Source organism: Silurus aristotelis (genome assembly GCF_946808225.1).
Source record: "Silurus aristotelis genome assembly, chromosome: 23".
Lineage (NCBI taxonomy): Eukaryota > Metazoa > Chordata > Actinopteri > Siluriformes > Siluridae > Silurus > Silurus aristotelis.
In genome coordinates, this window is record NC_139596.1 from 7,048,465 (window position 1) to 7,075,167 (window position 26,703).

The following is a 26,703-nucleotide window of genomic DNA, read 5'->3' on the forward strand; positions in this document are numbered from 1 at the left end:
TCTGCAGCAGGACAATAAACCAAAACACACCAGCAAGTCCACCTCTGAACGGCTGAAGAAAAACAAAATGAAGACTTTGGAGTGGCCTAGTCAAAGTCCTGACCTGAATCCTATTGAGATGCTGTGGCATGACCTTAAAAAGGGGGTTCATGCTCGAAAACTCTCCAATGTGGCTGAATTACAACAATTCAGCATAGATGAGTGGACTAATATTCCTTCACAGTGCTGTAACAGACTCGCAGTGCAAGTTATCGCAAACGCTTGATGTCAGTTGTTTCTGCTAAGCGTGGCCCAACCACGCTTTTTTTCCCTCTCAATAATTAAAACCTTCATTTAAAAACTGCATTGTGTGTTCACTTGTGTTATCTTTTACTAATATTTAAATTAGTTGGATGATCTGACACATTAAAGTGTGACAAACATGCAAAAAAAATATGAAATCAGAACCAACACATTTCACACCACTGTATGTTACAAAAATTCAGCGATACATCAGTGACAGGAAAAAGCCTGCGTATGTACACCACCGGCACCTCTTTCTTCCAAGGAAGTGGTGTAGTGGTGCTGTTCTGAATATTTTTGCGATCTCTGCCCGAGATGAAAAAGAGAACAGAGTACTGAAACAGAGTTGATTTGATTGCGTATAATTGAGTAAACAGTCTAATGATGTAACATTTTCTCCTTTGTACCCAAAAATAGCATTTGGTCCTATGTTTTTTTTTTTTCTGTCATCAAATGGCTTGGTCACAAAGGCTTATGCAGGCCATTACATGGAGTTTTATGGTGCTGCAATGTAAATGTACAAATCTGCACTTGGTTTCTAGGGTATTTTTAGTGAAATTGATTTATTTTTGTATCTTAATAAAAGGCTGGACTTCATTCTGTTCAAAGAAGTGCTTTTTAACTATGTTTAATGACAAAATATACCAGCCATAACACTACACTCAACAATATTTTATAGAAAACAAATCTGGCCCATGATTATAGCTGGTAGATTACAGATACCCCACCACAAACCTCTTCTTTTTCAGCACTGTAAACACTAACATAATGTCAGTGTCATGATTATTAGTCTAGAGAAGTGTTAAACAAATACAGTGATTAAAGCACAGGAGGTAGTCACCAGTGGATATGCACCATCACTCCTATCAGATCTGGTCAGTTGCTTAATGCTTGTAAGTGATCACTATTAATAGATGAACAGCTCTGGAGTAATACAGGAATGTAGTTCTCAATCTCCCCCCTCAGACACACTTCATCATCTCTGTGTGTCACTCATGCAGGTATCTGTTCTTCATCGAGTGGGCTCAGCAGGAGACCATCTGTACATCCTAAACCATCTGCTGTGCTGTCCTGCGGGAATCAGGCAATGGGCCGTGCCCTTTCTACAGGTAGGAAGTAGCTTTTGAACATGTAAAAAAAGCTAATTGCAGATTCCTTTATCAGAGTTTCAGCAGGGTCTTAAAAAGTCTAAAAATAAAATCTAAAATTACTCATTTTAGGCCTTTAAAATCTAAAATTCAATGTTTTGAATAATTTTAAATTGGTCTTAATTTTCTAATCTCCATGTAATGCTGCATCTAATTCTTATTGAATTTCTACCTTTTTCACCCTACTGTTTTCTTTTTGTTTCTTTGTTTCCTTGGTGTTGTCATTTTTTTTTCGATAGTCCAAATATAGTTCTCTGTATTACAACTACAAATAAGACCAACATGAAACAGCCAATCAGTTTCCTGTTATTCATGTGAATCTCTCTTGAATTTTACCACACATGAAAAACGCATTTTATTTTTCAACTATGATTATAAACTATCTGAAGTTTAAATATGAAGCGGTGCTTGGCTTGAAAAAAAAACATTAATTTAGGGCTTGGTTAAGGCCAGTTGCTAGCAATGTATTTGTGTGTGTGTGTGTGTGTGTGTGTGTGTGTGTGTGTGTGTGTGTGTGTGTGTGTGTGTGTGTGTGTGTGTTTGATGTGATATAGGTCTTAAATTTTATTCTTAATGGTCTTTAAAAGGTCTTGAAAGTCATACATTTGACTTGGTGAAACCTTCAGAAACCCAGTTTAATAGCAGCTAAAATGTGGGGAAAGAGAACCTGGAGAAAGGTACTGATAAAATGTTTTAATATTTCTCTCTTTAGATCAAAGTGCTGGATAATCCATCTGGAGTTTATCACTTCATGCAGGCGTTGGCCATTCTCATGTCTCCAGTAAAGTAAGGGGCTCTGCCTTTACAGAGCAAAGCTCAACCGTTCACAGATTACCTTAGCATGCTAGTAGGGCTGCATTACATAATGGTTATACTCTGGTTTAGTTAGACCAGAATATCAACTATTTAGTATTGATGAATTGAGATGATTATTCTGATTATTAAACAAAGCTGTAGTGTTTATACTATAAAACTCTTTTTTTACACACTGATATTTCTGTGATATTCAGAGACCGGTCTGATCTGATGTGCCATATGAAACCCTGTGATGTAAGAAGTAACAACAGCTATTCAGGTCCTCCAACTAGTATCTGGACCCTTGTAGATGAAGGTGGAGAAGAGGTCAGTACGTTAATGCTATTTAATAGTATTTCTGTTACCTCCTTTGGATTTTGTTCAGACGCACTCTGCTGAGTTTGTTTTCCGTTCTCACTGTAATTCACATGCCTGCCTGAAACTAAACCACATAAGCCCCTGTCACGTAACAGTAGCAGCACAAGACAATCACAAGGAAATCACTTCTTCCTGTCTTCATTTACGCAACACACTCAGTGCACTGTGCTAAACGATTTAACAGTTTCAGTTTCTGTTACTCCAAATGCATGAGGGTATTTGTGCCATGGCCTTTCACTGTATGTTTTTTCCTGTAGATATAATAAAATTCATTTTTGAGTTGTCTATTTAGCTTGACAAAGAGGACATCTTCGAAGTGTTATTTGGCTTCCAAATTAATTGTATTCATTTTTTTCTGCTCTTAGGAAAGGATTTATGTTCAAATTAGGACATATTTTATTTTTTGTAGTGGAAAAAATTATTTTACTAGAATTTTTCACTTTACTAGAACAACACAAACAATTTTTAAGTTCCCTCTTATAAGACAAAGATTTTTGGATGTTTGCAGACTTCGTTTTTATTTAAATTCTAGATTTTATGGTTACATTTTGGAAGAAAAAAAAATCTAGAAAATAAATATTACAGTGACAACCGTGACAAAAGAAAAATGTAACCTACATTATGAGCAGAAAAGGGGATGTTATGTACAAATGTACAATTAAGGAGACACTAGGGTATTATTACACTAATCATTTCCTTTACATTTCTTTTCCTAGTCCTGTTTAGTCATAATTCTAAGTATATTAAGACATAGATCAAATAAATCTTTCCATCTTAATATTTTCTCTTTGTTTTGTATCAGAAAATGAAGGTAAAAATCTCTGTCTCGTGCATGTCGTGTCAAACTCTGTGAAAAAGCATTGCATTAACGGCCATATAATTATCAAGTCTATATTTTATCATAGAATTTTTTGTATCTGCTTTCAGGATGAAGACCCAGAGACAAACTGGCTGCTGTTATCAGAAGACGACCTCATTGCTCTTCTTTCTCAGTTTCCATTTGATGAACTTTTTAAACACTTACTCGGGATGTCCTCAAAAGGTCAGCTATTGTCAACAATCTGCACTCACATCAATTATTTGCAATTATGATCTTCATTTAATATGTTTGATTTTAAGTAAAAAATTTCAGATGCATTCACTTAAATAAATTAAACAAGCCCCGATCAAAAAAGATGACACCTGCAATCCTGTGGCATTCAATTTATACCGAGTTTCTTATGTTCTTTAAAGTGCACATAAATAAATGGTCCATGTATGAATTCTGCAGGCAATTACCAACCCCAAGCCACTACAAGTCAGAAAATGATGAAGATATTTGCTTTCGGCTCTTCGCTTGTCGAGCTCCTAGCTGTTGGCCTACAGACCTACAACCGAGCATGTTACAGACAATTTGTGAAGAGAATTGGTCACATTATCAGGTTAGCTTATTGTTTTTTTATTTTACCAGTTAATCCATTTTTTGCTATTCTAATTTGTCTAATATATCCAGCTGAAGAGTCCGGTACATTCTGTCCTGTCTTGCGTTGCTAGAATGACTCTGTGCTATGTGAGCGATCACTGGGCGCAGTACGTCAGCTTAACTGGTGTGAGCAGAACCACAATGCAGGAGCAGTCATTCTCCATGGAAAAACTGCAGGTGGAGTTTGACCATCTCTTTCTACGTGCAGTCTTGCATGTCCTTAAGGCTAAAAGGTGAGATTGATTTATACATGCAAAGGACCCCTGTCTTGTGTCAAATAATTATGTTACGGCTTAAGAATTTATAAAAATGTAGGCATTATGATTTCAGGAATATGTTACTAAAGCTAGCCTAACAATCTACTTGAAACAATACTTAAAATGTTTTACAGTTTAACACAGTGATATTATGTGATGTGAGATTTGAACCTATACACACCTAGGGCAGCCAGTGTAGCCTGAATTCTCATAGAAAACAATCATCCTTGTAGTAAAAAGTTTTTTTAACTGTTTAATCAATTACTACAAACCCATATCGAAAAAAAGTTGAGACATTGTGTAAAATGTAATTAAAAACAATAGCATGACTTTGTAGTAGAAGAGTCTAGATGCTGAACTGGCCTGCCTGCTGTTTAGACCTTTCAACATTTGAAAACATTTGGCGCATCATGAAACAAAAAATCCGACAAAGAAAACCCAGAACTGCTTAGCAGTTCGAATTCTTTATCAAATACATATGGTACATCATTTCTCTCCCAAAACATCAGCAACTGGTCTCTTCGGTACCCAGATGTGTACGGACAGAAAATGTGATGCTACTCATGGTAAACGTGGCCCTGTCCCAAATTTGTGTTGAAGCCATCAATTTAAAATGACCCTATTCTGTCTTTAAAATTTCCTGTTTCCTATGTTCTTAAATATGATTTGAAAATCATTGCATTCTGTTTTCATTTACATTTCACAGTGTCGCAACTTTTTTTGGAATTGTGGTTATAGATTTCTCAAAGCGTACGATAGGGTGCCGAGAGAGGAGTTGTGGTATTGTATGAGTAAGTCAGGTGTGTCAGAGAAGTATGTGAGGGTGGTGCAGGACATGTATGAGGACAGTGTGACGGCAGTAAAGTGTGCAGTAGGTACGACAGACTGGTTCAGGGTGAAGGTTGGACTGCATCAAGGATCGGCCCTGAGCCCTTTCCTGTTTGCAGTGGTGATGGACAGGTTGACGGACGAGGTCAGACAGGAGTCTCCCTGGACTATGATGTTTGCAGATGATATTGTGATTTGTGGTGAGAGTAGAGAGCAGGTTGAGAAGAGCCTGGAGAGGTGGAGATATGCGCTGGAGAGAAGGGGAATGAAAGTCAGTAGGAGTAAGACAGAGTACATGTGTGTGAATGAGAGGGAGGGCAGTGGAGTGATGCGGTTGCAGGGAGAAGAGGTGGAGAAGGTGGAGGAGTTCAGGTACCTGGGGTCAACAGTGCAAAGTAATGGAGAGTGTGTTAGGGAAGTAAAGAAAAGAGTGCAGGCAGGGTGGAGTGGGTGGAGAAGAGTGACAGGAGTGATTTGTGATAGAAGAGTATCTGCAAGAATGAAAGGGAAAGTTTATAGGACTGTGGTGAGACCTGCGATGTTGTATGGATTAGAGACAGTGGCATTGAGTAAAAGACAGGAGGTGGAGCTGGAGGTAGCAGAGCTGAAGATGTTAAGGTTTTCGTTGGGAGTGACGAGGATGGACAAGATTAGAAATGAGTTTATTAGAGGGACAGCACATGTAGGATGTTTTGGTGACAAGGTGAGGGAGGCGAGATTGAGATGGTTTGGACATGTGCAGAGAAGGGACATGAATTATATTGGTAGAAAAATGCTGAAGATGGAGCCACCAGGTAGGAGGAAAAGAGGAAGGCCAAGGAGGAGGTTCATGGATGTGGTGAGGGAAGACATGCAGGTAGTTGGTGTAAAAGAGGCAGATATAGAAGACAGGGTGGTATGGAGACGGATGATCCGCTGTGGCGACCCCTAATGGGAGCAGCCGAAAGAAGAAGAAGAAGAAGTGGTTATAGATTTCTCAGTGATTATATGACCATTTTTTCTTTCTTTCTAAGTGTATTTTGTTTTAAACCAACTGTATTTGTCAATGTTCTGAATTCTTCTATTTAAACACTGATCATCCTCTGTCTCTTTCACCACTATATATATATATATATATATATATATATATATATATATATATATATATATATATATATATATATATATATATATATATATATATATATATATCTCAGACTTGGCATCTGGCTCTTCATGTCAGAGATGCCGTATGGAACTCTGTCCAGCTCAATGCTATGGAAGATTTTTTACATCATGCAGTGTGCTGAGATGGATGGTTTGGACAGGCTGGGCTGCAGTCTGAGTGTAGAGAGCTGCATCCAGAGCCTTCAAGGTGACAGAGCTTTACAAACCAAAAGTTTCTAGCACAATTCATTTATACATGGCTAACTAACCAATCAGTGTTGGATTTCATGAATCTAATTGGACAGTGTTTGAATTGGTTGCCTTTTATTCCATAAAAAGAAAATAAGATTAATATAAAAAAAAAAACTAAATAAAAATAATGATTCAAAAAGTTTAACTTGTAATTTGTTTTGTTGTGGGTGTGTTTGGATTAATGTCGGTGTGCTTATCTGTTCAGAACAAATTCACCAGGAGAAGTTTGAGGCCTGGCTGTCAGAGATAAATAGTTCAGATGGTATTTGTTTGCTGACAGCGTTTGCTCACATGGCTCAACCCAAACGCACTGACGCAGACCCAGAGTTTGTTAGGACCATTGTGCTGGAGATTTACAAGGTGATTTCCCATACTCCCATACTCACACATGGGGCTTTTTCAGTATTCCAAAAGTGTGCATCCTATTAATCTTTATTGTACAATTTAGCAACAAAACAGATTTCTATGTTTTTCCATTTTTTTTTATTGTACGAGGTGGTATCAAAAAGTGTCAAGTCTAGTTTTGTAACAAGCCAACGCATGGTATCACAAAGCTGCATGCACAGCCACAGGGAGCACCGAACTTCATAAAACAGTTTGCAAAAAACATCATCCTGTGTACATCGGGAGCTGTGCAACTGGTGCGTTACCACATCTGCTATTCTGACTATGTGTGCACTTTGTCACCGAGCTCCCCTCAAACGCGAGGCTACTGCGGAAGATCCAGCTCAAAGGTCTCCGTTGTGAGACCATTATGAAGATCCAGCGTGATTCGCAGAAGGTGCTTGACATGCTTTGAAAAGAAGCCTTTCAGGACACACTGCAGAAATAGCAGGAACACTGGGAGCAATGTCCTGCAGTGCAAGGGGACTATTTTGAGGGGTGACGGCGTGTAAACATAGATAAAGTATTTTCTTGTAAACTTTTTGATACCACCTAATATAGCAGATGCAGTTTAGTTAGCATTCAGACACTCTTATCAAGAGTTAAAGGTTAGGGACTTTACTCAAGGGCCCATAAGTGGCAGCTTGGTGGTGCTGGGATTTGAACACATGACCACCTGATCAGAAGCCCAACATCTTAACCCCTGAGCTACCACCTCCCCTATTATTAGTCAGATGTTTGCAATCTTGTTCACATGCTCTAGTTTAGTTAGTTGAATGCAGCTCATTGAACCCCACCACCACGTGTTTAAGTCTTATTGAAGGCACGAAAAGCTCAAAATCTCAATAACAATGCTGGTTCACTGCTTTAGGCACTGATCTGAATCAGAAGGTTGTGAGTTCAAGCCCAGGCACAAACAAATAGACTTGTGTTCTTAAGCCTTTCAGCTCCACAGGCACTGTATTTATGGCTGATCATGCAGACTTCAGCTGCTATATATCAAAAAAAGGCTTTCACTGTAGTGTATTTGACTGTAAAGATAAATCCGCTGTACAACCTTTATTATTGCTGTTGCGAAATCACTTGAAAATCTGTTTAGGTTATGCTCTTTATTCTTTCTCAGGTGTCTTATGTGAGTGTGGCTACACGGGAGATCTTCTCTAAAGTGGGGAGAGAGTTATTAGCTGCTATAGCCACAGCTCACCCTGGTGTCATTTCCATTCTGCTTGAGAGGATGAAGAAGACAATCGACAAAGTGGGCATGGTGTGTGTTACTCCAAATAACTTGACTGCATCACTTTATTACCACTATGATTTAGGGATAGTTTTGTCCTCATTAAATAATTTACTGTTTTCTTTTTTCATAGTGATTAATTTCCAACTGATTAAAATGATGTTGGCAATAGACTCTACCTTAAGCTTATATCAAATGCACAAAGAAATCACAGATGACCGAAAATGTTATAATTCCTAGTTAACATAGAAGTCAGCCTTTTTTTTTGTTAATTAAAACATTTATTATTTCTAATATTCATCCAATATTTAATGTTATCTCCTCAATGTCTGCAGGTGTCCTTGTACCTGTTTAAGGAGCTTCCTCTGCACTTGTGGAGCCCGAATGAAGATGAGGTTGGAGTCATTAGGGGTTGGCTGCTGGATTACAGCCTCACTGCGGTGGAAAATAAATTGGCCTGTATTATCCTGGAGGGTCTTAACTGGGGATTCCAGCCTGTGGGTGAATTCCTAATCTGTTTTCCAAGAGAAAGTTGATGTTTGTAGCATAAATGTTGCTGTTTACATGTTTTTGTCTGTATTTTGTCTCTAGAGTGCTTGCCTTGCTCTGCCTGCTGCTTTACACAGTGAAGTGGCGTTGCTGGTGGTGGAGGCTTATCAGAAATACCTCACAGACAAACCGTATGCTGGGATCATCTCAGAAGGCCTCAAGCAGGTACTAATGCAGTTTATTTTTTTTAATAAACCAAAGTATGAACATGTTACTTTTACATGATCTGATAGGGGTGTAAAGGTAAACAAAATTCACAGTTCGGTATGTACCTCGGTTTTTAAGTACGGTTAGGGGTACATGTTTTTATAGACTTTATATTTGTTAATATATTATTAATATAATTTTAATTAATAATATTTAATATATTAATAATATATATTTATATCACAGTTTATTATTATTAACATTTCAGGACAACAGTTTACATTTAAAATTTTTTTTTAATAAAATGCCTGCTTGATCAAATAATATATAAAACAATATTTTTATAAAAGAAATTATATCAAAATAAAATAGAATAAATCTAATTCATGCAATACACTTTTTGTTATGTTGATTAAATTGAGTAATTGATTAAATTGAGTAATTGATTAAATTGGCACTAATTTAAATGACATTAAATAAATGGAAAAGTTAATTAAATAGTTTGCATTTGTTGTACCCATTTTTGGTAATACAGGTGTGTGTGCGTGCGTGTGCGTGCGTGCGCGTGCGTGCGTGTGCGTGCGTGTGTGTGCGTGTGTGTGTGTGTGTGTGTGTGTGTGTGTGTGTGTGTGTGTGTGCGCGTGTTTTACATTTAATGTTGAATTTTCTAAAGATATGATCAACTTAACTGTTCTACCTTTTTCAGTATACTTTAACAAATGTCTTCATTCCTTTTATTCTTCATTCACTCCCTCAGTATGTGGAATTGTCAGGGTTTTCTCCTTTTTTTTTAGGAGAAGACTAAACAAACTTGCGGTACACCACCTATAACTATGTTCCACACATGAAAAAGATTGCATTTGGTACACGTGCACTGAACCGAAAGCCCTGTAACAAAAAAGTTTGGTACGAATACGTGTACCATTACGCCCATGTTATCTGATATTTTTTCTAGGGTGGGCATGATTGTCATGAACTATTAATTATTATTATATAAATATTAATTATTATTATTGATTATTAACTTTTTCCTCAGATGTCGTATCTAGCCAACATAATGCGTCTGGGCCAGACTCCAGAGACGTCCTTTAACCAGTGGGCATGGGACTTGGCACTTCGGCTTAAGCTCCACACCAGTGAAAGGAATCCTCAGGGTGCATGGTGTCCATTGCCTTCCTCCGATGTGCCTAATATTCCGGAGGTCACGGACTCGCCCACCATGCACCCGGTGTTTAAAGCCATCAAAGCAGGCATCCCCATTGGCTGTTTCCTAGCTTTGGATATGACCACCATTGGGCACAGGTTTAAAAATTAAAACTGTTACAGCTTTACTGTTCAAAATCTGTGTTTTGATGTTAGTCCCTATCTGATATTTCCTCAGGTTGTTTTGTGTATAAATGTTATTTGTTCTTGGTTGCAATTGTTTTCTTTTTTTGCTGCAGTTTAGAGAAGTTTTGCAGTGAAGGCATTCCACTGCTGAAGACCTTGGTTCAGTCTCGCCACCTCAAAGCTGCTATCCATGTGCTGGAAAATATTCTACCCATGGTTTACCACTGCCCTTTCTACCTCCTCAAGAATGAACAGTTAGGAACCGTTTATTTGATCGTATTAAAAATAATAAATGCTTCTGTTTGTGATTTTTGTGCTGAATGTAACTATGAAGAGGCATTCTCATAGAACGTTGCATATGTTATAATAGTATATTAATTCTGCTGTAACTGTTCTGGTGATTCTACAGAGGCCACTATAAACCTGAATTCTCAACTGTGACCTTAAATATTATAAATGACATAAATAGCAGTAATTAATAATAAAAACTCAAATACGACTCTATTGGGACTTTAATTCTAATTGAAAATTTTCTGTCCAATAGATTTCTGAGTTGTATCCAGCTGTTTTTGCAGCTGGACAGTGGGACACCCCAGGGTGTGACGCAACAGGTCACACTCAAGGTGGCCCAGCATCTTATTGGCACCTCTAGTTGCGAGAACATAAAGCTTCTTAACAGTATGATCCAGGTAGGTTTAACTATTGTTGAAAATCCTTTTTTTGTAAAGTTCAGGAGTATACAGTATGATGTGTTAAAAGTCAATGCGAATATGTAAAAAACCTCTTTATAAACTCCTCTCTTTTTAATGTATTTCAGACTCACATCCAGGAGAGCTCAAAGGTTGGCAGAGTCGGCGCAGTTGCCGTTCTGGAATTCTGGATGCAAGTTTTAACCAAGCAGAACCTCTGGTACAGAGACAAACCCATTGTGTACCTTCTGGACCATCTGTGTCGTGCTGCTTTCCTCCACCAGCAGGAGGAATGTCTTCAGAAACTGCTTTACCAGCAGCACAAGGTAAACATGCCATTCCAATTTATATACGCCGACCAGGCTTAACTCTATGGTCTTAACATTCTGACCACCTGCCTTATATTGTGTTGGTCAAAACAGTCCAGACACGTCGAGCATTAACACAATTAACTTCTTCAGCAATTTGAGCTACAGAAGCTTATCTGTTGAATCAGACCACCCTAATGAACTTTTCCAGCCCATGATCATAAGGCTCAAATCCTTATCCTGATCATAATCCAAATCCTGGCCAGTTCTCCTGCTTCTAACACAAACTTTGAGGACAAAATGTTCGCTTGCTGCCTAATAAAATCCCACACACTAACAGATGCCATGATAAAGAGATAATCGGTGTTGTTCACTTCACCGTTTAAATTGTATAATGTCATAATGTTACGCCTAAACGGTGTATAATGAAGGGGAAAATAATGACAAGTTTTTATAAAAATGCTGTTTTATCTCCCTGCAGAATGCCCTAGGTTACCATGGCGATAAAGGTCTGTTGTCATCTATAATGGGTTGGATTGTGGCAGGAAATGTCACTCCTTCCTTTATCGAGGGCAATGCTTTGACTAGTGAGGTATGTGTATTGTGTTGTATAATAATTATTTCGCTTTATTGATTAAAACACTTCTTTCTTATAGCAAAATGGAAAAGTAGAAAGAGGTCTATTGTGAAGACAATAAGTTTATTAGTCGTACTCCCTCACATGTCTGTAGGTTTGGCTTGCTTGGCTTATATTAAACATGGAGTCCATCTTTGAGGAAGACTCTCAGCTGCGACGCTGTGTAGAGCATGAGCTAGTATCCAACCCTGCTCTCACCCCGGACCAAGCGCTCAAGGTTTACTTTATTCCTTCCTCTTCCTCTTCTGTCCATCCTGTGGTCCAGATTGAAATGTAAAATCCTTTTGGTAATATAGGAGATGGACAAGTTTTATTAAGGAAACTAATTATATTACCCTTGGCAGGGCATTATTGATTTTTAAATACTCTTTGCATTCAAGTTAAACATTTTAAAGTGTATTCATTTGTACATTTTAAAGGCAGGTGCTTAGTTAGGTTGTGAAGCAATTCGGTGTTTGTAGTGTACAAATCTGTGCACTGGATTGAATGGTTTAATTCTTTGGTGGATTATCATGCTCCATCAGAAGGCTCAGCTACGCCTGAAGCTGCATGTGGTGCCATGCCTGCAGAGGCTTATGATCTATCGGTGGGCTCAGCAGGCTCTGGCTACATCCGCAGATCATCCGCTTCTGCCTCTTATCTGGCAGAAATTTCTACATCTATACCTTCACCAGCCTGGCCCAGAGTTCGGGTGAGTTTTTGCTGTTACAAGTGTTACAACAATGCATTTGTAGCTGACTATTGTGCTAAAAGTCATCAAATCAATAAGATGGGCATGTTTCTTTGTGATATATTTTTTAGACTGGAAGCTAAAGGTTGCATTGGGAAGCGTTATTTCCACAGTGCTGTACACGTCACTCTTCTTAAGGATCTCAAGCAGCGGCTGGTGGAGGTGTGTGACTTTCACCATGCAGCTGGTAAGGCCCTGAAAGTACAGAGTCCATCCAGTGACACTCACGCTGAGGGAGAAACTACAACAGGAACCCCTATCACTCAGTTCATGACCTCTCCTGAGCTGCATGTTGAATTGGTTAGGTATGTCCACATGGCAGAGACACTTCTAAAATGGCATCCTGATTGACATGAAAAGAATAAAACTGTTTATCAAATAGTTTCCATTTTTGTTAATGGCATCTCAGTATAGGTATTGTGCGGTATCTCACAAAAGTGAGTACACCCCTCACATTTCAGGAAAAATTTTTAGTAGATCTTCTCAAGAGACAATACTATAGAAACGAAACTTGGACATATTTTACATTTGTCAAATGTGCAGCTTCTATAGCAGTACATATTTTATCCCAGTTTTATTTCTATAGTATTTTCCCTCGAGAAGACCGACTAAAATGTGATATTTCTTTTTATTTATTAGTTTTTGTACTGGTAGGGTTAATGTTTGTAAGTATTAGATCTCCTAATATAATAAAAGCCTTAAAATGTATTTATATTTTTTAGGCTTTTTAGTGCCTTTGCACTTTGGATGGACGATGAAAGCATACAGAAACAGGAATTGTACTTGCCCTCGCTGCCAAAACAGTATGATGCCCATCGACTAGCCACAATTATGCAGGGCCAGCAGGTAGGTCCCCTAATCCATTGCTATTAGATACTCATGAATGACTGTAAAAGTTTTTAAAGACTTTATATATATATATATTTATTTATATATATATATATATATATATATATATATATATATATATATATATATATATATATATATATATAATCATAATAATACATCTCTATAAATTAGAATGTAGTGGAAAGTTAATTTATTTCAGTAATTCAACATTAAATAAATTCAATGCACACAGACTGAAGTCATTTAAGTGTTTGGTTCTATTAATTGTGATTTTTAAATGATATTAAAGTGTGAAAACTGATCGATATCTATTAGTACTAGTAATAAATCATAGTACTTTGGATAGTACATTTGAAGGCAAATACTTTTGTATTTTTACTCAAGTGAAAGTTTAAATGGAGCACTTTAGCTTTTACTTGAGTAATATTTTAGGGTTTATCTCTAACTCGAGTACATGGTTTGTGTACTTCAAGTTTAAAATTAAACCGCTACAAGTGCCGCTTAAGAACTTTCCTTCAATATGCAATTAAATAAAGTGCAGTAAGTAAAAAAAGTGGCTTGAATTTCAAGGTTAGACACTGAGAATAAGAAACACGTGTTCTTTCAGCTCCTCATGGGTCTTGTTAGGCATGCACTTCTGATTTTTTTGTGAAATAAACCAGCGGTCCCCAACCTTTTTTGTGCCACGGACCGGTTAAATGTCGGACAATATTTTCACGGACCGGTCTTTAAGGTGTAGTGGATAAATACAACCAAATAAAATGATACGACCATAAAAACTGGTATTTTCTAAATATAATAATAAACACGAATCCACAGTGTTGTTTCTTGTTCATTTTGTTAGCGTGGGGGTTTGAAATTAGCGGTAATGTATTATGTGTTACCGGCCGGAGCAGCCCCTTTAAGAAGGTATCTTGGCCTGCATCAAGAGTGAGTTATAGACAGATGTGGCGGAGAGAATCCAGTCATTTTCCAAAATAAAACATCATTCAGAATCAGATAACAAATGAAACGGAAATAATGTAAGTTATGTATTAAGTTATGACCGGTGCCAGTCCACGGCCCGGGGGTTCGGGACCACTGAAATAAAGTGCACTTTTCTACAAAGTCGAGATAAGAGGATACAGATGAAGTAAAATGTAGCATTGACTCGTGTTTTCGTAATATGAAATAGGAGCCATGGATGGAGTATATGGACATTGAACGAGTTCAGCACGAGTTAAACGAAGTTCTTAACCTGTGGATAAAAGTCAAAAGTGAACCTTCATTCTCCCAGAGAAACAGCAGCTCCATCTTCACTGACTTCATCAATCCCCAGGCTGGTATGTTTATGTTTTGGTTTTTTTCTGTGTTGCACATAAAAAACATTATTTTAGTCAATATGAGCAGAGTGCATTATTTTACATTATACATGGTAATGTTGTTGACTTTAGTAAAGGTATGTAGGATTGCTCCAGCTTTAGTGGTGTTCCCTCTGCACTACCATACACACAAGATTAGATTTTTATTATTTAAGAGGAGAATAAAAAACATGATACTGTCCTTCAGATTACTTCCTCTGAATGTTACGTTCTCAAAATTTCCTTTTGCTTCCTTACAGCACGAGAGCGTATCCTCACTAACCTGAAGAAACATGATGCCCCACAGTGTGCCCTAATATTAGTTCCTATGAAGGCCCCAGTGCCTGGTGTCTCTACTGGCAGCCTGTCTGATATACACACATCTACTTCTCTCATCCAGGAAGATCTCACTAAACTGCAGTACCAAGCCAAGTAAGATATTTAAGCTTTAAAGCTATAAAGGAAGTTTCCTGTTATAGCAACTCTGATTGTATGACCACCCTTTTAATCAATTTTGCAACTTATTTCAGGTCATACCTTTAAAATTTCACCTACTATTATCATCATCAGATTTCTCATACAGTCAACTCCAGAATAATTTTGTATCATGTTTTGTAAAAAGAAAAAAAAAAGTACAAATAATAAACTAAGCAATTTCACTTAAACAACCGAAGAATCTACTTACTTAAAAGTAAATATAAAACAATGGTGAATGTTTTGTTATTACAGAAAATCTTACTTTTTTTTTCCTGAATTTATTTATTTATTTATTAAATTTTTTTTTTTTACAAATTTTGGATATTACTTGTTGCATATGCGGTTTATTTTATATTTTTAATATAGTAATCTTTGACCTTTTTTAAAAAAATTTTTTATGAAAAATGACCAAACTTCTTTTTGTATATTATTAGTATAAAATCATCTCAACACCATTTTTCATATTACGATTATTTTAAAAATTCTAAATTGTTTACGTATGTTTCAAATAGTTTTTACTTGATGTAAATAAAAAGTCTAATTAAAACTATATGTAACTCAGGTTAGCAGCAGTACGTGAGACGCAGCAGGTGGCGCTGGACAATGAGCTTTTGGAGATTTTGCCTCAACTCTATACCAACCGTGAGGAGCAGCTCTTAATGCAGCTGGAGTGCAGTGGTAAAGGAGGGCAGCCATGCCAGGGTCCTGCACATATAACTGTTAAGGTGTGTTATAAATGCATTAGTATATACCCACTTCTGAGCACATTTCAGTGCATTCACACATTGGGATTTATTTTCTGATATCCTGCTATAATCCACTGTTTTTGATGTTATCTAGTATGCAGGCCTGCACAAAGTGGAACCAGTGCAGAATCAGATACAATCCCTAAAGAGTGACATTAAGCAGCTTCAGACAGATGCAGTAAAGCCTCTTCATCAGAGCCTGGCTGAGGCTGCTGTGCATACTGAGAACTTCATAACGTCAGTACCCTGTTCATCCACACCACAGCCATTTTTTTTCCAAGTATTAACCAACACATTTAGTTTTGATAAATTGCAGCATTATTTTATATCGATGATCGTTATTAAAACTTCCCATCATCCTCTTCTCTGTATATCTCTTTCTTTAGGACCCTAGTTAATGCTTACAAGTTGCACCCATCGCCCGCCATGCAGAAAGTGGGCATCGCGGCCTTCTATCAAATTGTTTCTTTAATTTGTGAGGACACACAGAGACACCCGCCCACGCGCCAGTTTTTCACTTCCTGTGTGGAGATCCTGGGGCAGGTAGAGTCATTTATTTAGATAGATTTTTGGATGTTTATGCTATTTGAAGGGATGAACATTTTGGTTATACATGGCAGTCTAACCTCAAAAAAAAAAAAAAAAACACATGAACTTCACATTTCACACGTGGGCTTTTCACATATAGGACATGCATTTTTATTTTGCAACACGGAATTTTTCTTACATGAGTCATGTTTTCTGATTTTTGCAATTTCACAGTGAAATAAATACACCGCCATGTTTTAGTATTAGTAAAACTCAGTGTTAATGTTTTTATGCATATACAGAAATGTAAATTCACTAAAGCATGAAGTAAGTACGGATTACTGAATATCCTGATTTTCCTGCTCCCAGGTCTTTATTAGGGACTCTCAAGCAGAGTGTAAGCGCATGTTGAAGACCATCCTGCAAAACAGACGTCTGTGTAACCTGCTGTCTCCCTACTTTACTCCCAATGCCTCTCCCTCTGAACTAGTGGTTCAGTATAAAGAAGTGGTGGCAGCTCTGCACGCCGACAGTGGAGACGTCATTTTCATGCTCCTGACAAAGGTGCATCTTTTACTAACATTGTTTTTTTGTTGGGTTTTTTTTGCCATTCCTGTTAGTTTTGTCAGGTCTTTTAAACTGTAGTCACTCCCTAAAGCTGCAACTATTTACAATTCAGTTTGGGGTTTAACTCATTAACTGCATTACTGAAATAATTCATTGTTTTAATTTTCCCCTATTACGTCTCCTTCTACCAGTTTGACTTGGTTCAGTGGCTCTCAGCCAGTCAACCGGCTTTCACTGATCGCAATCGTCTGATAGAACTCATTCATTTGGCGCTTACAGCTTGTGGCCTACAGCCTGAGCCTGAGGTCCTCATGCCTTTTAACCTCTTCTGTAAGCACTGGACTCAACTGCTGGTTTATCAGTTTCCTGACCATTACAGCGATTTTCTCCGACTTTTCACACAGAGTGAGTAACATTTACTCGCTACAGACTCGGTACATCCCTAGATAAGAAGTAAATAAAGTGTAATATTGTAACATGGCAAAAGTCTACATTGTGTTTACATTTATTTTCTTTTGCCAACTACAAATGAAAATTCCTGAATGACAGGTAGCTCAGAGCAGCTTCTCAGCGCTGATTGCTGGAGGGCTTCCCTGAAAGTGCTTGGTTGCACTGTTAACCACAAAGATAAAGTGTCCAAAGCGTCCTCCACACGTTCGGCCTGTCTTTCTTCTCAACAGGTAATATAAAAGGTTCACATTTATTTACATGCACATGATAATCCTTTCTATTATTATAAAAATGATCACCATATTACTTTCCTTTGACTGCACAAAAGTGTGATTCAGAGCAGAGTGCCCTTTAAAACCCAATTGAACTTGTCATGCGGTAATCATTCAGCTCAAAATCACAAGCAGAAAAAGCTCCCAGCACCAAACTGTAAAACTAGAAAGAATAATAAAAAGTAAAATTGAGTAGACACAATAATGTGGTAAACAACTTATAAACACGGAGGACTTTAGCACTGGTTTCTCAATGAGGCATTTGCTGATGTTTAGGGATTATAATATACGACATGCTGTTTATTTCCAATTGTAAGACATTGATGATCCAAAAATAATAAGTTTAGATGTGTTTTAAATATATTTGAGTCTGAAAAGCTTCTTTTACTCAAATAATATATGCAAACTTTGTCTGTTTAGCTTACAATCTGATATTAGCATGAGGCATACGCTACATGGACGAAATTATTGACACATCTGACCTTTTCAGATGTACTGTATGTGGTTCTCCCCCAAACTGTTACCACAATGTTAAATTTTCATTAGCAATGCATTTTCCCTTCATTTAAAGTCGGAGACCGAAACCTGTTCCAGAATGGCAATATATATGAAGATATGCTTTACATGGGTTGGAGTGGTAGATCTTAAACGGCCTGCTATAGTGCATTGAGGTTATTATTAAGAGCAAATGTAAAATATGACGTAAAAAAAAATCTTATGGTCAGGTGTCCACAAACCTTTATCCCAATAGTGTATATTTAGCAGTAAAATGGGGAAGTATGGAAAAATTTTAAATGATTTTTAAATTGTTGAAAGTATTATCTTACATTTTTGATGCCATTATTAATAATAGTGCATTATTTTATATTTACTTGTCATGGTATGCCATCAGTGGCCTGGTTGCCCACCACACCCTGATCTCCACAATGTACTTTTCCTTCCAGGTCAATGAAACAATCGAATGGCTCTCAAACTACTTTCTTAAGCTCCGTCTATCTAAAGGAGACATCCGCAGCTTCGGCCTCCTCTCCAAATGGAGGCCGTACATTGAAGAAGTCAGGATGTTCTGGGAGTATCTTATCAGTTATCTCATTGATCTGGAGCTGAACAACTGCAGTAAGGAGCCTGTGGGGAGTGCAAGACTTCTCAAAGGTACAGCAATAACATTGATGAATGTGTCGATTAGAGTCTGAAATGCATTCAGGTTTACTTTTGTGATTTATTTATTTTTCTTTAGTTAGAATAATAAAGCCTTTTCCCTGGACAGTATTAATCTTTACAGTAAAAAAATCTGATTTTGCATGTGATTTCTTTTCAGAATAGCATTTATTTATTCATCACTTATAATATTAATTCGAATAGTTTGTGTATTTACTGTAACATTGCTACTGCAAATCACATTTAATGCTCTTAGATGACTAACATTGCAGTTTAGTATTCACCAACGTCAATTCCTTAATTTTCTTTTTTATTATTTTTTATTATTAATTAAACAATCTTATTAGGATTTAAGTACTGGGACACTTGGTCTTGTTTGGCTCACTTCCATTACATCCTCATGCTCTCTAAAGGAAAATAGCGACAGCAATATCTCTTTCTACATTCTTTGTAAAAGTAAATGTCAGAATTGTGATCTGTTTTTCTGCTCATCCTCACAACTAGTACTCACTCCAGAGCATTAAAAAAAAAATCTTGAGTGCAGAAATGCAATAAGAAATAAACACAAGGTTTTAAAAACCAAGAAATGCATTCAAGCAAAGATCTGATAACACAGTTTTACTATGCCTGCTATATCTAGAATTGGAGAAATGTGTCTTTCTTTGTTGCTGCTTTACTCTTGTAGTTATGTGTTTTAGTGTGTACCCTTTTGTGTTACTGCAGTTATTGAGGAACTCTACACAAAAATGAGCAAACTCTTTAGCCCCTGGATGTTGGTCCTGGACACAGATGATGCGAGGTATGCTCCTCTCCTGCTTACTCATAGTGTTGCATAAGTGTTCACAGTTGAAAAATACAATGACTGTATTTGATGCTTCTTTTTTTTTTTTTGTGCACATAGCAACCCCCGCTGTTCTCCCTGGCTTGAATCAGATACCACAGTAGCTGTCAGTCTGCTCAGCCTATACACAAAATTAACTGCGACATTGCAAGACAAATTCAAAGGTAAGGATGTCATGGTCAATCTACCGAGTGTATCAGTAAAATGGAGTTAATTCTTCTAATTCTCCTACAGATCACCATTACAAGTAACTTGCCTTTATTATTTGATCAGATCGCCTGTTGCCAGGACAAAAATGTGCCCTGTGGCTACATCTCATGCATTACTGCAAGACCTGCACCTCTCCGAAAATGCCCGAATATCTCCTGTATAATTATCACACTGAGTACAGCCAGCTGCTATGGAAAGATCTTTATCCAGACCAGGCACTAATGAACCAGTTTTTCAATGTAAGGTGCCTCTAATACATTGTGTAAAAGTATCACAGACTTGAGCTGTCTACTTAAATATATTTATGATTTACAACTTAAATATATACATGATTTAATACTTAAATGTATTTATGATTAACAATTTAAATAAATTCATGATTTACAACCTAAATATATTCATGAATATATTTAACTAGTAAATCATGTATATATTTAAGTAGTAAATCATGTATATATTCATGATTTACTACTTAAATTTATTCATGATTTACTACTTAAATCTAGTACATGAACTATAAAATGTTTGATTCTTGTTCTAAATCTCCTTTTGTAAATTTTGTTTATCTCCTCCAGGTGGAAAGAGGAAGTCCGAAGAGCTGTTTCCTGTTCATGGGTGAAGTTCTTTGTAAAGTCAACTGGATCAGCGTGTTAAGTGATGCTATGAGCCCACAGCCTAGTCCTGATGCACACTTGATGGTGGTCTATCTTTTTTACCTGATGGTCTTCTTAGCCAAAGAGGACCATCTTATTAGCAAACCGGTAAGTGTTCACCTTTATGTAATAGTTTTCAGTCACTTTATGAAAAATCATCCCCTTAAATAGACAATATATTATTATTATTATTATTATACTATTATTTTTGGGTTTTAATGCTTGATTGCAAAGTTAAAGTAACACAAAAGACTTTTTGGGGTGTTTGTTTTTGCCTTTGGTAAGAGCATCATTTAATGCTGGTAATGTGGGTTTTTTTTTTTTATGGAGGATTTTGAAGGTCATTTATATAATAGCCTTTGAAAACCTTTTAAAAATAACATTAATAACTGCATGTATATAACAATGTTTTTCATACTGTACAATATTCGTTTGGCAGTAATTTACATCCCGACAAACCAATTCTTCAGCTTTTTTCAGTTCTTGCACACTTGGTATTGTGCATCACAAACCTTTTAACTTTCACAGCATTTGTCAGATGTATATAAAAAAAAAAAATGGTGTGGAAACACTGATTAGTTTGCATTAGACTGGAAATCTATTCGAAACAGTTTGCACTTGGTCTGGTGTCTCATTTACTATCCTCTTCACCATCCCATGCATTATTCAAAACATAGTTGTGGCTGGTAAACAAGGCATTGGTTTTCATAGCTGTTCATTAACTAATGATGCACATGATAATGATTCTCATTGGCTGTATTACCTGGAACTGTTTGCATAATTTACACGCTTCACTATTGGAAACTCACACATATGGATATATGCTCTATTTTAATACTTTTTCAGGATTCCCCTCTTATAAGTCTTCTTGGCCAGTCAACATCTTTACCCTGGCACCTCATAGACATCTCCTCATACCAAAATGTCACAGGCTATGTGAGCACACACTACCAAGCTTCCCTTGTTCTCAGCCAAGAGACCTCCTCCCAATTAGTAGTTAAACTCCTCAAGATGGCTGCCGGCTTTGGATCGTCCTTAGATGGATTAAATCACAAGGTCAGCATTATTTATTTACACCTATTATAGACACACTTCTCTTCTGTTTATTTCTGTGATCTGGACGCACTGTTTACTTTTTCCGTAGGACATGACCTTAAAGTGCCAAGCTTTCCTCCGTCTGATGGTGCAGTTTCTGACTTCTCTGGATCAGAATGGTAACATCAGTCTAGCCTCGCTAGAAACCGAGATGGAGAGGCTTTTGGAGTACATTGTCATTTTCAACCCACCTGGTAAGAGGATTAGGCTTTTCATAACAGGGGGTTATTAAGTGTCATAGCCGAGTTTAACTCTGTATTTACTTTAATGTGATTTATTGTAATATTTCATGTAATAAAATGGATTGACTCTTGAGACCCCTGTTTAAGCATTATTGTCTTCCATCAGAAACGGACCTTCAGCAGAGACACATGGCCACCTGCAGTCTGTTTGCTGAGATGTTGACCCTACTGAATGGAGCAAGTGTGTCCACAGCGGAGCAGCTTGGCACAAAACTTTATTCCTGGGTAGAGAAAAAGGCTCGAAGTCCCCTGGTGTTGCCTCTACTCACTGCTGCTTGCAGATGCCTGGCCTCTGTGCGCCATATGACTCGCACCTCTGAGGCCTGCATACTATCCTACTTCACGGATGGTAATTTTCTCCCAACTAATTATGAAATATTACCTTTTTAACACTGTAAAAAAAAATACTTTTTGTGTTATCAAACATTTCTTACAAATCAGCAGTGTGTCATATTTTCTTTAATTTGGTTATTTCTAATTTGTTGGATCTTTTCTAGGTGGCTGTGTGGATCAGTACTCTGGCTGGGGGCCTATTCTGGGTTCTCTTCAGGTTCCTGAACTCACCGTGGAGGACTTCATCCAGGAGAGTCTGGCCCTCGGCAGCTACCTCACACTCTACGTCTACATCCTTCAAAAGCTCAACATGGAGCAGACGCTATTTAATGAGAAAAAGACTTTGATGTTGCTCAACTCATGGATCCACCACGTTTTTCCAAAGTAGCTATGTTCACCTTTGTTTGCTATAGATTGAGCAGTATGCATTTTCAGCATTGTTGAACCGTATATTATGTGAGTATGATTATATATATACATTATTACAGTGGTCCAGCAGATGAAGCCAAGGTGTTCCTGTGGTGGCACAAAGCCTTGCACCTGCTACAGGTCCAGGTGGATCAGGGGGACCCTTGTGGATTAGACACTCTAGTGCTCTCCATGATATCCTTTCAGAACCAGCTAGCCCAGCTGGGAGAGGAGAGGATCAACTCAGGCATCCTGGGAGCCATTGGCCTTGGACGCAAGTCACCGCTTTCAAACAGGCAAGATGCGTTTTAATTCAGTCATTTAAAATAGCGATGTTGCTGCACACAATTTTTTGTATTTTATTTTATTTTTTACACGGGGTGTATTTAAAAAGTTGCCATTTTTTGACAGTAACACCTTTAATGCTCCTTTTACCAGGCATATATAGGGTTCTGGAAAACCTGACAAGATCAAAATATTTTATGTTGGAAAAGTAATAAAGTGACTTAAAAATATGACTTTTGTTTTATAAAAAAAAGTGGTCAATTTCTGGAGTAAATGTAGAGAAATCCTTTATATGGTTTAACTGTTTCCACGTCCATTTTTCCAGATTTCGGGTTGTTGCTCGTAGCATGTCAGCATTCCTTCTGGTACAGGTGCCTTCAGAAAGCCAGTTACGCATCCATGCAGGAACAGAGCTGCAGCTCTCATTAAAAGCCCAACAGGTTAGAGCTTCAGGTTCAAGTGCTGGATAGACAGATGTGCAATAAGTCTATTTTTTCTGCAGGTTTTACTTTTTTTTTGTTTTTTTTGTTTACTATGTCCATTGTAAGTTTTACTTTACCTTAACCCATTGTGATATTTTATCTTTATTATATCTTTACAGACTAGTTTACAGAGCAGGACACAATCAGATCAGCCTGCTATTTATACTGATAAACATGTGCTAGTGAAATTTCAAAAGTTTCATTCTCACTGCAGATTTATTTTGTTTGTTTCTTCAGGCTGTGACATTGCTGGAGGCCATGTTGAGTAATAAGCAGTATTCGGAGATGCAGCAGACCTTAAACCAAGTCTGTCAATTTATCAGATACCCAGGTCACTGTCTGCGTGACAGCAACCGCCTTTTATCCCTGCTTGTCAACTCGCTGTACCCAGATCTGCATTACCTGGACATCATGCGCTAGTAAGGTCTGAATCACAGACTTATCAACCAAGTGCACTGGAAAGTGAGCACAGCAGGCTGTAACTGAATCATTTGTGCTTTAAGGGTGGTTTGTACCTGAAAACATTGTCTGTAAGGTAATCCAGAAGTGAGTAATGGTGTTTTCCTCACTCCCATTTAGCACCTGCCTTTCTTTTCATCTTTCCATTTTTTTCCCATTAGTTTTTCTTCATTGAAATCAGCCATCAGAACAATTCTCAAGCCTTAACTGAATGTTCCCTGTACTGGACTAATGATGTATACAGATGTTCTACAAAACTTTAAATTCTTTACCAGACACCATCAGTATTTAATTTCACCATTTTCCTGTAGTGAAATGGACAAGATTTGGGCCAAACCTGAGAGAGAAAAAAATATGATTTTTCTCTGTCAATCAGAGCCTTGAGTTAGATTTGATAGTACTGTGTAATGGAATTGAATCATAGTTGTGTAAAATTGCCTCTATGTTTGAATCACTAACTAATGTGGTGATTTAGGGCCAAATAAATGCCAAACCTATCGTGGCAGTCATAGTGGCAATTTCCAAAACTGGAAAAAATGAATAATGCAGTTCCCTGAAATGCAGGTGACAAATTTCAACATGTGCTACAGATTCAACTCTAGTATGAGATGTATGTACAGATGTTGATATTAATCTAGCATTATGTAGGTTTATATGTTTTTCGGAGTAGTCATGAAGGAGATTTCATTTTGCTCTGGTTACGAATAAATGCGTACAGTTTGTAGTAAGTAAATACTATACGAATTCACAACTGGTGAAGAGGCTTAAGATATGCTTGTTTTTGCCACATGAATTATTCAGCACTTTAAAGACTTGGGGAAACATTGTGTTATGCTGAATGCAGTCCGAAGTCTGGATGCAGTTCATAAAGATGTCATGCAGACTTTTAAGATTTTCAGTAGTGTGTTTTAATACCTTTTCTGTTTTATTCTTCAAACTAGATTTTATTTAAAACATTTATGATTGAAATTTAAAGATTGTTATATTTATGCCGATGCACTTTTATGTTTGATGAATTGAACTTCCTTTGGATGAGAGGAAATAAAATTGAGGTGATGGAAAAGGTCCTTTATGTTTGTCAAGAATATTTTCGATTTGTTAATCGCAAGATGTATTGTCATGGTTATACTTTTATTTTGAGCTTCAGCTGCTCTCATCTAAAGAAAAAGGTGCCCATGGTTTCATGAATAAACTGATTTAAAATGTTACAAGTTCAAGTTATCGATAAAAAGTGTCAGTTACAGATAAAGTTTCTATAATTCAAGTGTATTTTTTTGATAGAGATTTGTTCTGAGACATATTGATAGCAAAAAAAAAGGTGTTTTATACAAATCCATTGCAAACCTGCTGGAGGGCTGGGACTGGTGCAGAAACAATCCAGAGCTCCTGTAGGTAAATATACCTTTGGGGAACATAACTGTTTGGGGAACCGTAGCGAAATTTAGATTGTAAAGACCTTACTGTCATGAACACATTAAATTTGCAAGCGAGGACTGCTATTAGGATCCCAGCAACAAACTGTGCAGCTCTGGTGAATTTAATGCCCAGGAGGATTGAGTCAGTACTAAATAACAATGGTGCCTACACAAAATACTGTCACTTTGGACACAGATCACTTAAGGTAGACTCACTTTTGTTGCCAGCTATTTAGAAAATAATGGCTGTATGTTGAGTTCTTTTTCGAGGACAGTACATCTGTACTGCTAAACAAGCTGCACATTAACTACTCTAAAACTACTCTTTATATAGTATTGTCACTTGACAAGATCTACCCAAATGGCTACTGAAACGTGCGGGGTGCACTCACTTTATTACACTATACCATATTATACTGACATTATTTATTTTTACAAAAATAAAACCAAAATGGAGAAGCCATGTGTAAAAACACAAAGTACACCTTATGATACAGTAAATTTCAAATAATTGTGTTCTTAATACATCGGTCTTCCATACAATTGAGGATTTTCGTCTCATTCTTCTTTAAAATGTTGCTTCAGACCATGGAGGTTTGCAGACGTTTGTTTATGCGCAGCTCTCCTAAGGTCCTACCACAGCTTATCAGTCAGGTTGAGGTCCGGTCTTTGACATGGCCATAGCAACATTGATTCTGTTTGTTTTTTTTTCCCCAGCTATTTTGTTGTAGATTTGCTGGTGTTCTGGGATTCTGTTGCATGGCCCAGTTTCAGCCAAGCTTTAGCTGTCAGACAGATGACCTCATATTTGACTCTAGAATACTTTGGTATACAGAGGAGTTCCTGGTGGAATAAATGACTGCAAGTTAGTCCAGTAAAAGCTCACATCATCACCCCTTCACCACCGTGCTTGACAGCTTGAGGAGGTATTTGTGCTGAAATCCTCTGGTTGTTTTTTTAAGATAGAAGATGTTTTCTTTTCCACCGGCAACCCTTTAACATTTTCCATGCTAACTGAGACCTATAGAGTCTAAGATTAAACTCTTGGGCTTTTTTGCAATTTCTCAAAGCATTTGCACAGTCTGACGTTTGGGGGAATTTGCTGGCCATCCTGGGAAGATTGCAGCAACTGTCTTGAATGTTTTCCACTTGTTTTTAATCTTTCTCACTGTAGAATAATGAAATGTATTTAATTTGAAAATGTGAAAAAGACTGGAGACCCCTGCAGTAAGGTTATACTGTTTTTTCCCCCACACATGACATTTTCATTTTGGTTTTATTTTTGTACAATAAAAAAATGACTAATATGTCATGTGGTGTTCATCTGAGGTTGTA

The 26,703-nt window shown here is 37.3% G+C and overlaps 1 protein-coding gene across 2 annotated transcripts in view; it reads left to right on the top strand.

Annotated features, from left to right (window-relative positions):
* Positions 1-25,020, top strand: part of epg5 (ectopic P-granules autophagy protein 5 homolog (C. elegans)) — a 30,057-nt gene extending 5,037 nt beyond the window's left edge. The window contains exons 6-46 of one of the 2 annotated variants that reach the window (XR_014531061.1): positions 1,284-1,391; positions 2,143-2,216; positions 2,441-2,552; positions 3,531-3,645; positions 3,874-4,024; positions 4,137-4,298; positions 6,347-6,504; positions 6,754-6,908; positions 8,056-8,196; positions 8,502-8,663; positions 8,758-8,880; positions 9,899-10,164; positions 10,305-10,445; positions 10,736-10,880; positions 11,009-11,206; positions 11,670-11,780; positions 11,920-12,042; positions 12,350-12,516; positions 12,627-12,860; positions 13,278-13,401; positions 14,582-14,729; positions 15,008-15,179; positions 15,787-15,949; positions 16,065-16,207; positions 16,357-16,513; positions 16,868-17,062; positions 17,257-17,470; positions 17,615-17,745; positions 18,732-18,939; positions 19,669-19,744; positions 19,847-19,950; positions 20,060-20,235; positions 20,572-20,757; positions 21,496-21,705; positions 21,794-21,938; positions 22,093-22,335; positions 22,484-22,703; positions 22,808-23,023; positions 23,338-23,452; positions 23,732-24,001; positions 24,115-25,020. Coding sequence is in view for 1 of the 2 variants with exons in the window: in XM_083526776.1 (XP_083382902.1) it covers positions 1,284-1,391; positions 2,143-2,216; positions 2,441-2,552; positions 3,531-3,645; positions 3,874-4,024; positions 4,137-4,298; positions 6,347-6,504; positions 6,754-6,908; positions 8,056-8,196; positions 8,502-8,663; positions 8,758-8,880; positions 9,899-10,164; positions 10,305-10,445; positions 10,736-10,880; positions 11,009-11,206; positions 11,670-11,780; positions 11,920-12,042; positions 12,350-12,516; positions 12,627-12,860; positions 13,278-13,401; positions 14,582-14,729; positions 15,008-15,179; positions 15,787-15,949; positions 16,065-16,207; positions 16,357-16,513; positions 16,868-17,062; positions 17,257-17,470; positions 17,615-17,745; positions 18,732-18,939; positions 19,669-19,744; positions 19,847-19,950; positions 20,060-20,235; positions 20,572-20,757; positions 21,496-21,705; positions 21,794-21,938; positions 22,093-22,335; positions 22,484-22,703; positions 22,808-23,023; positions 23,338-23,452; positions 23,732-23,914 (6,375 nt within the window). In the remaining variant the exon portion in view is untranslated. Of the gene's footprint in view, positions 1-1,283; positions 1,392-2,142; positions 2,217-2,440; positions 2,553-3,530; positions 3,646-3,873; positions 4,025-4,136; positions 4,299-6,346; positions 6,505-6,753; positions 6,909-8,055; positions 8,197-8,501; positions 8,664-8,757; positions 8,881-9,898; positions 10,165-10,304; positions 10,446-10,735; positions 10,881-11,008; positions 11,207-11,669; positions 11,781-11,919; positions 12,043-12,349; positions 12,517-12,626; positions 12,861-13,277; positions 13,402-14,581; positions 14,730-15,007; positions 15,180-15,786; positions 15,950-16,064; positions 16,208-16,356; positions 16,514-16,867; positions 17,063-17,256; positions 17,471-17,614; positions 17,746-18,731; positions 18,940-19,668; positions 19,745-19,846; positions 19,951-20,059; positions 20,236-20,571; positions 20,758-21,495; positions 21,706-21,793; positions 21,939-22,092; positions 22,336-22,483; positions 22,704-22,807; positions 23,024-23,337; positions 23,453-23,731 lie in introns of both variants that reach the window. The other variant, XM_083526776.1, reaches the window with a different exon arrangement.
* The last annotated feature ends 1,683 nt before the right edge of the window (positions 25,021-26,703 follow it).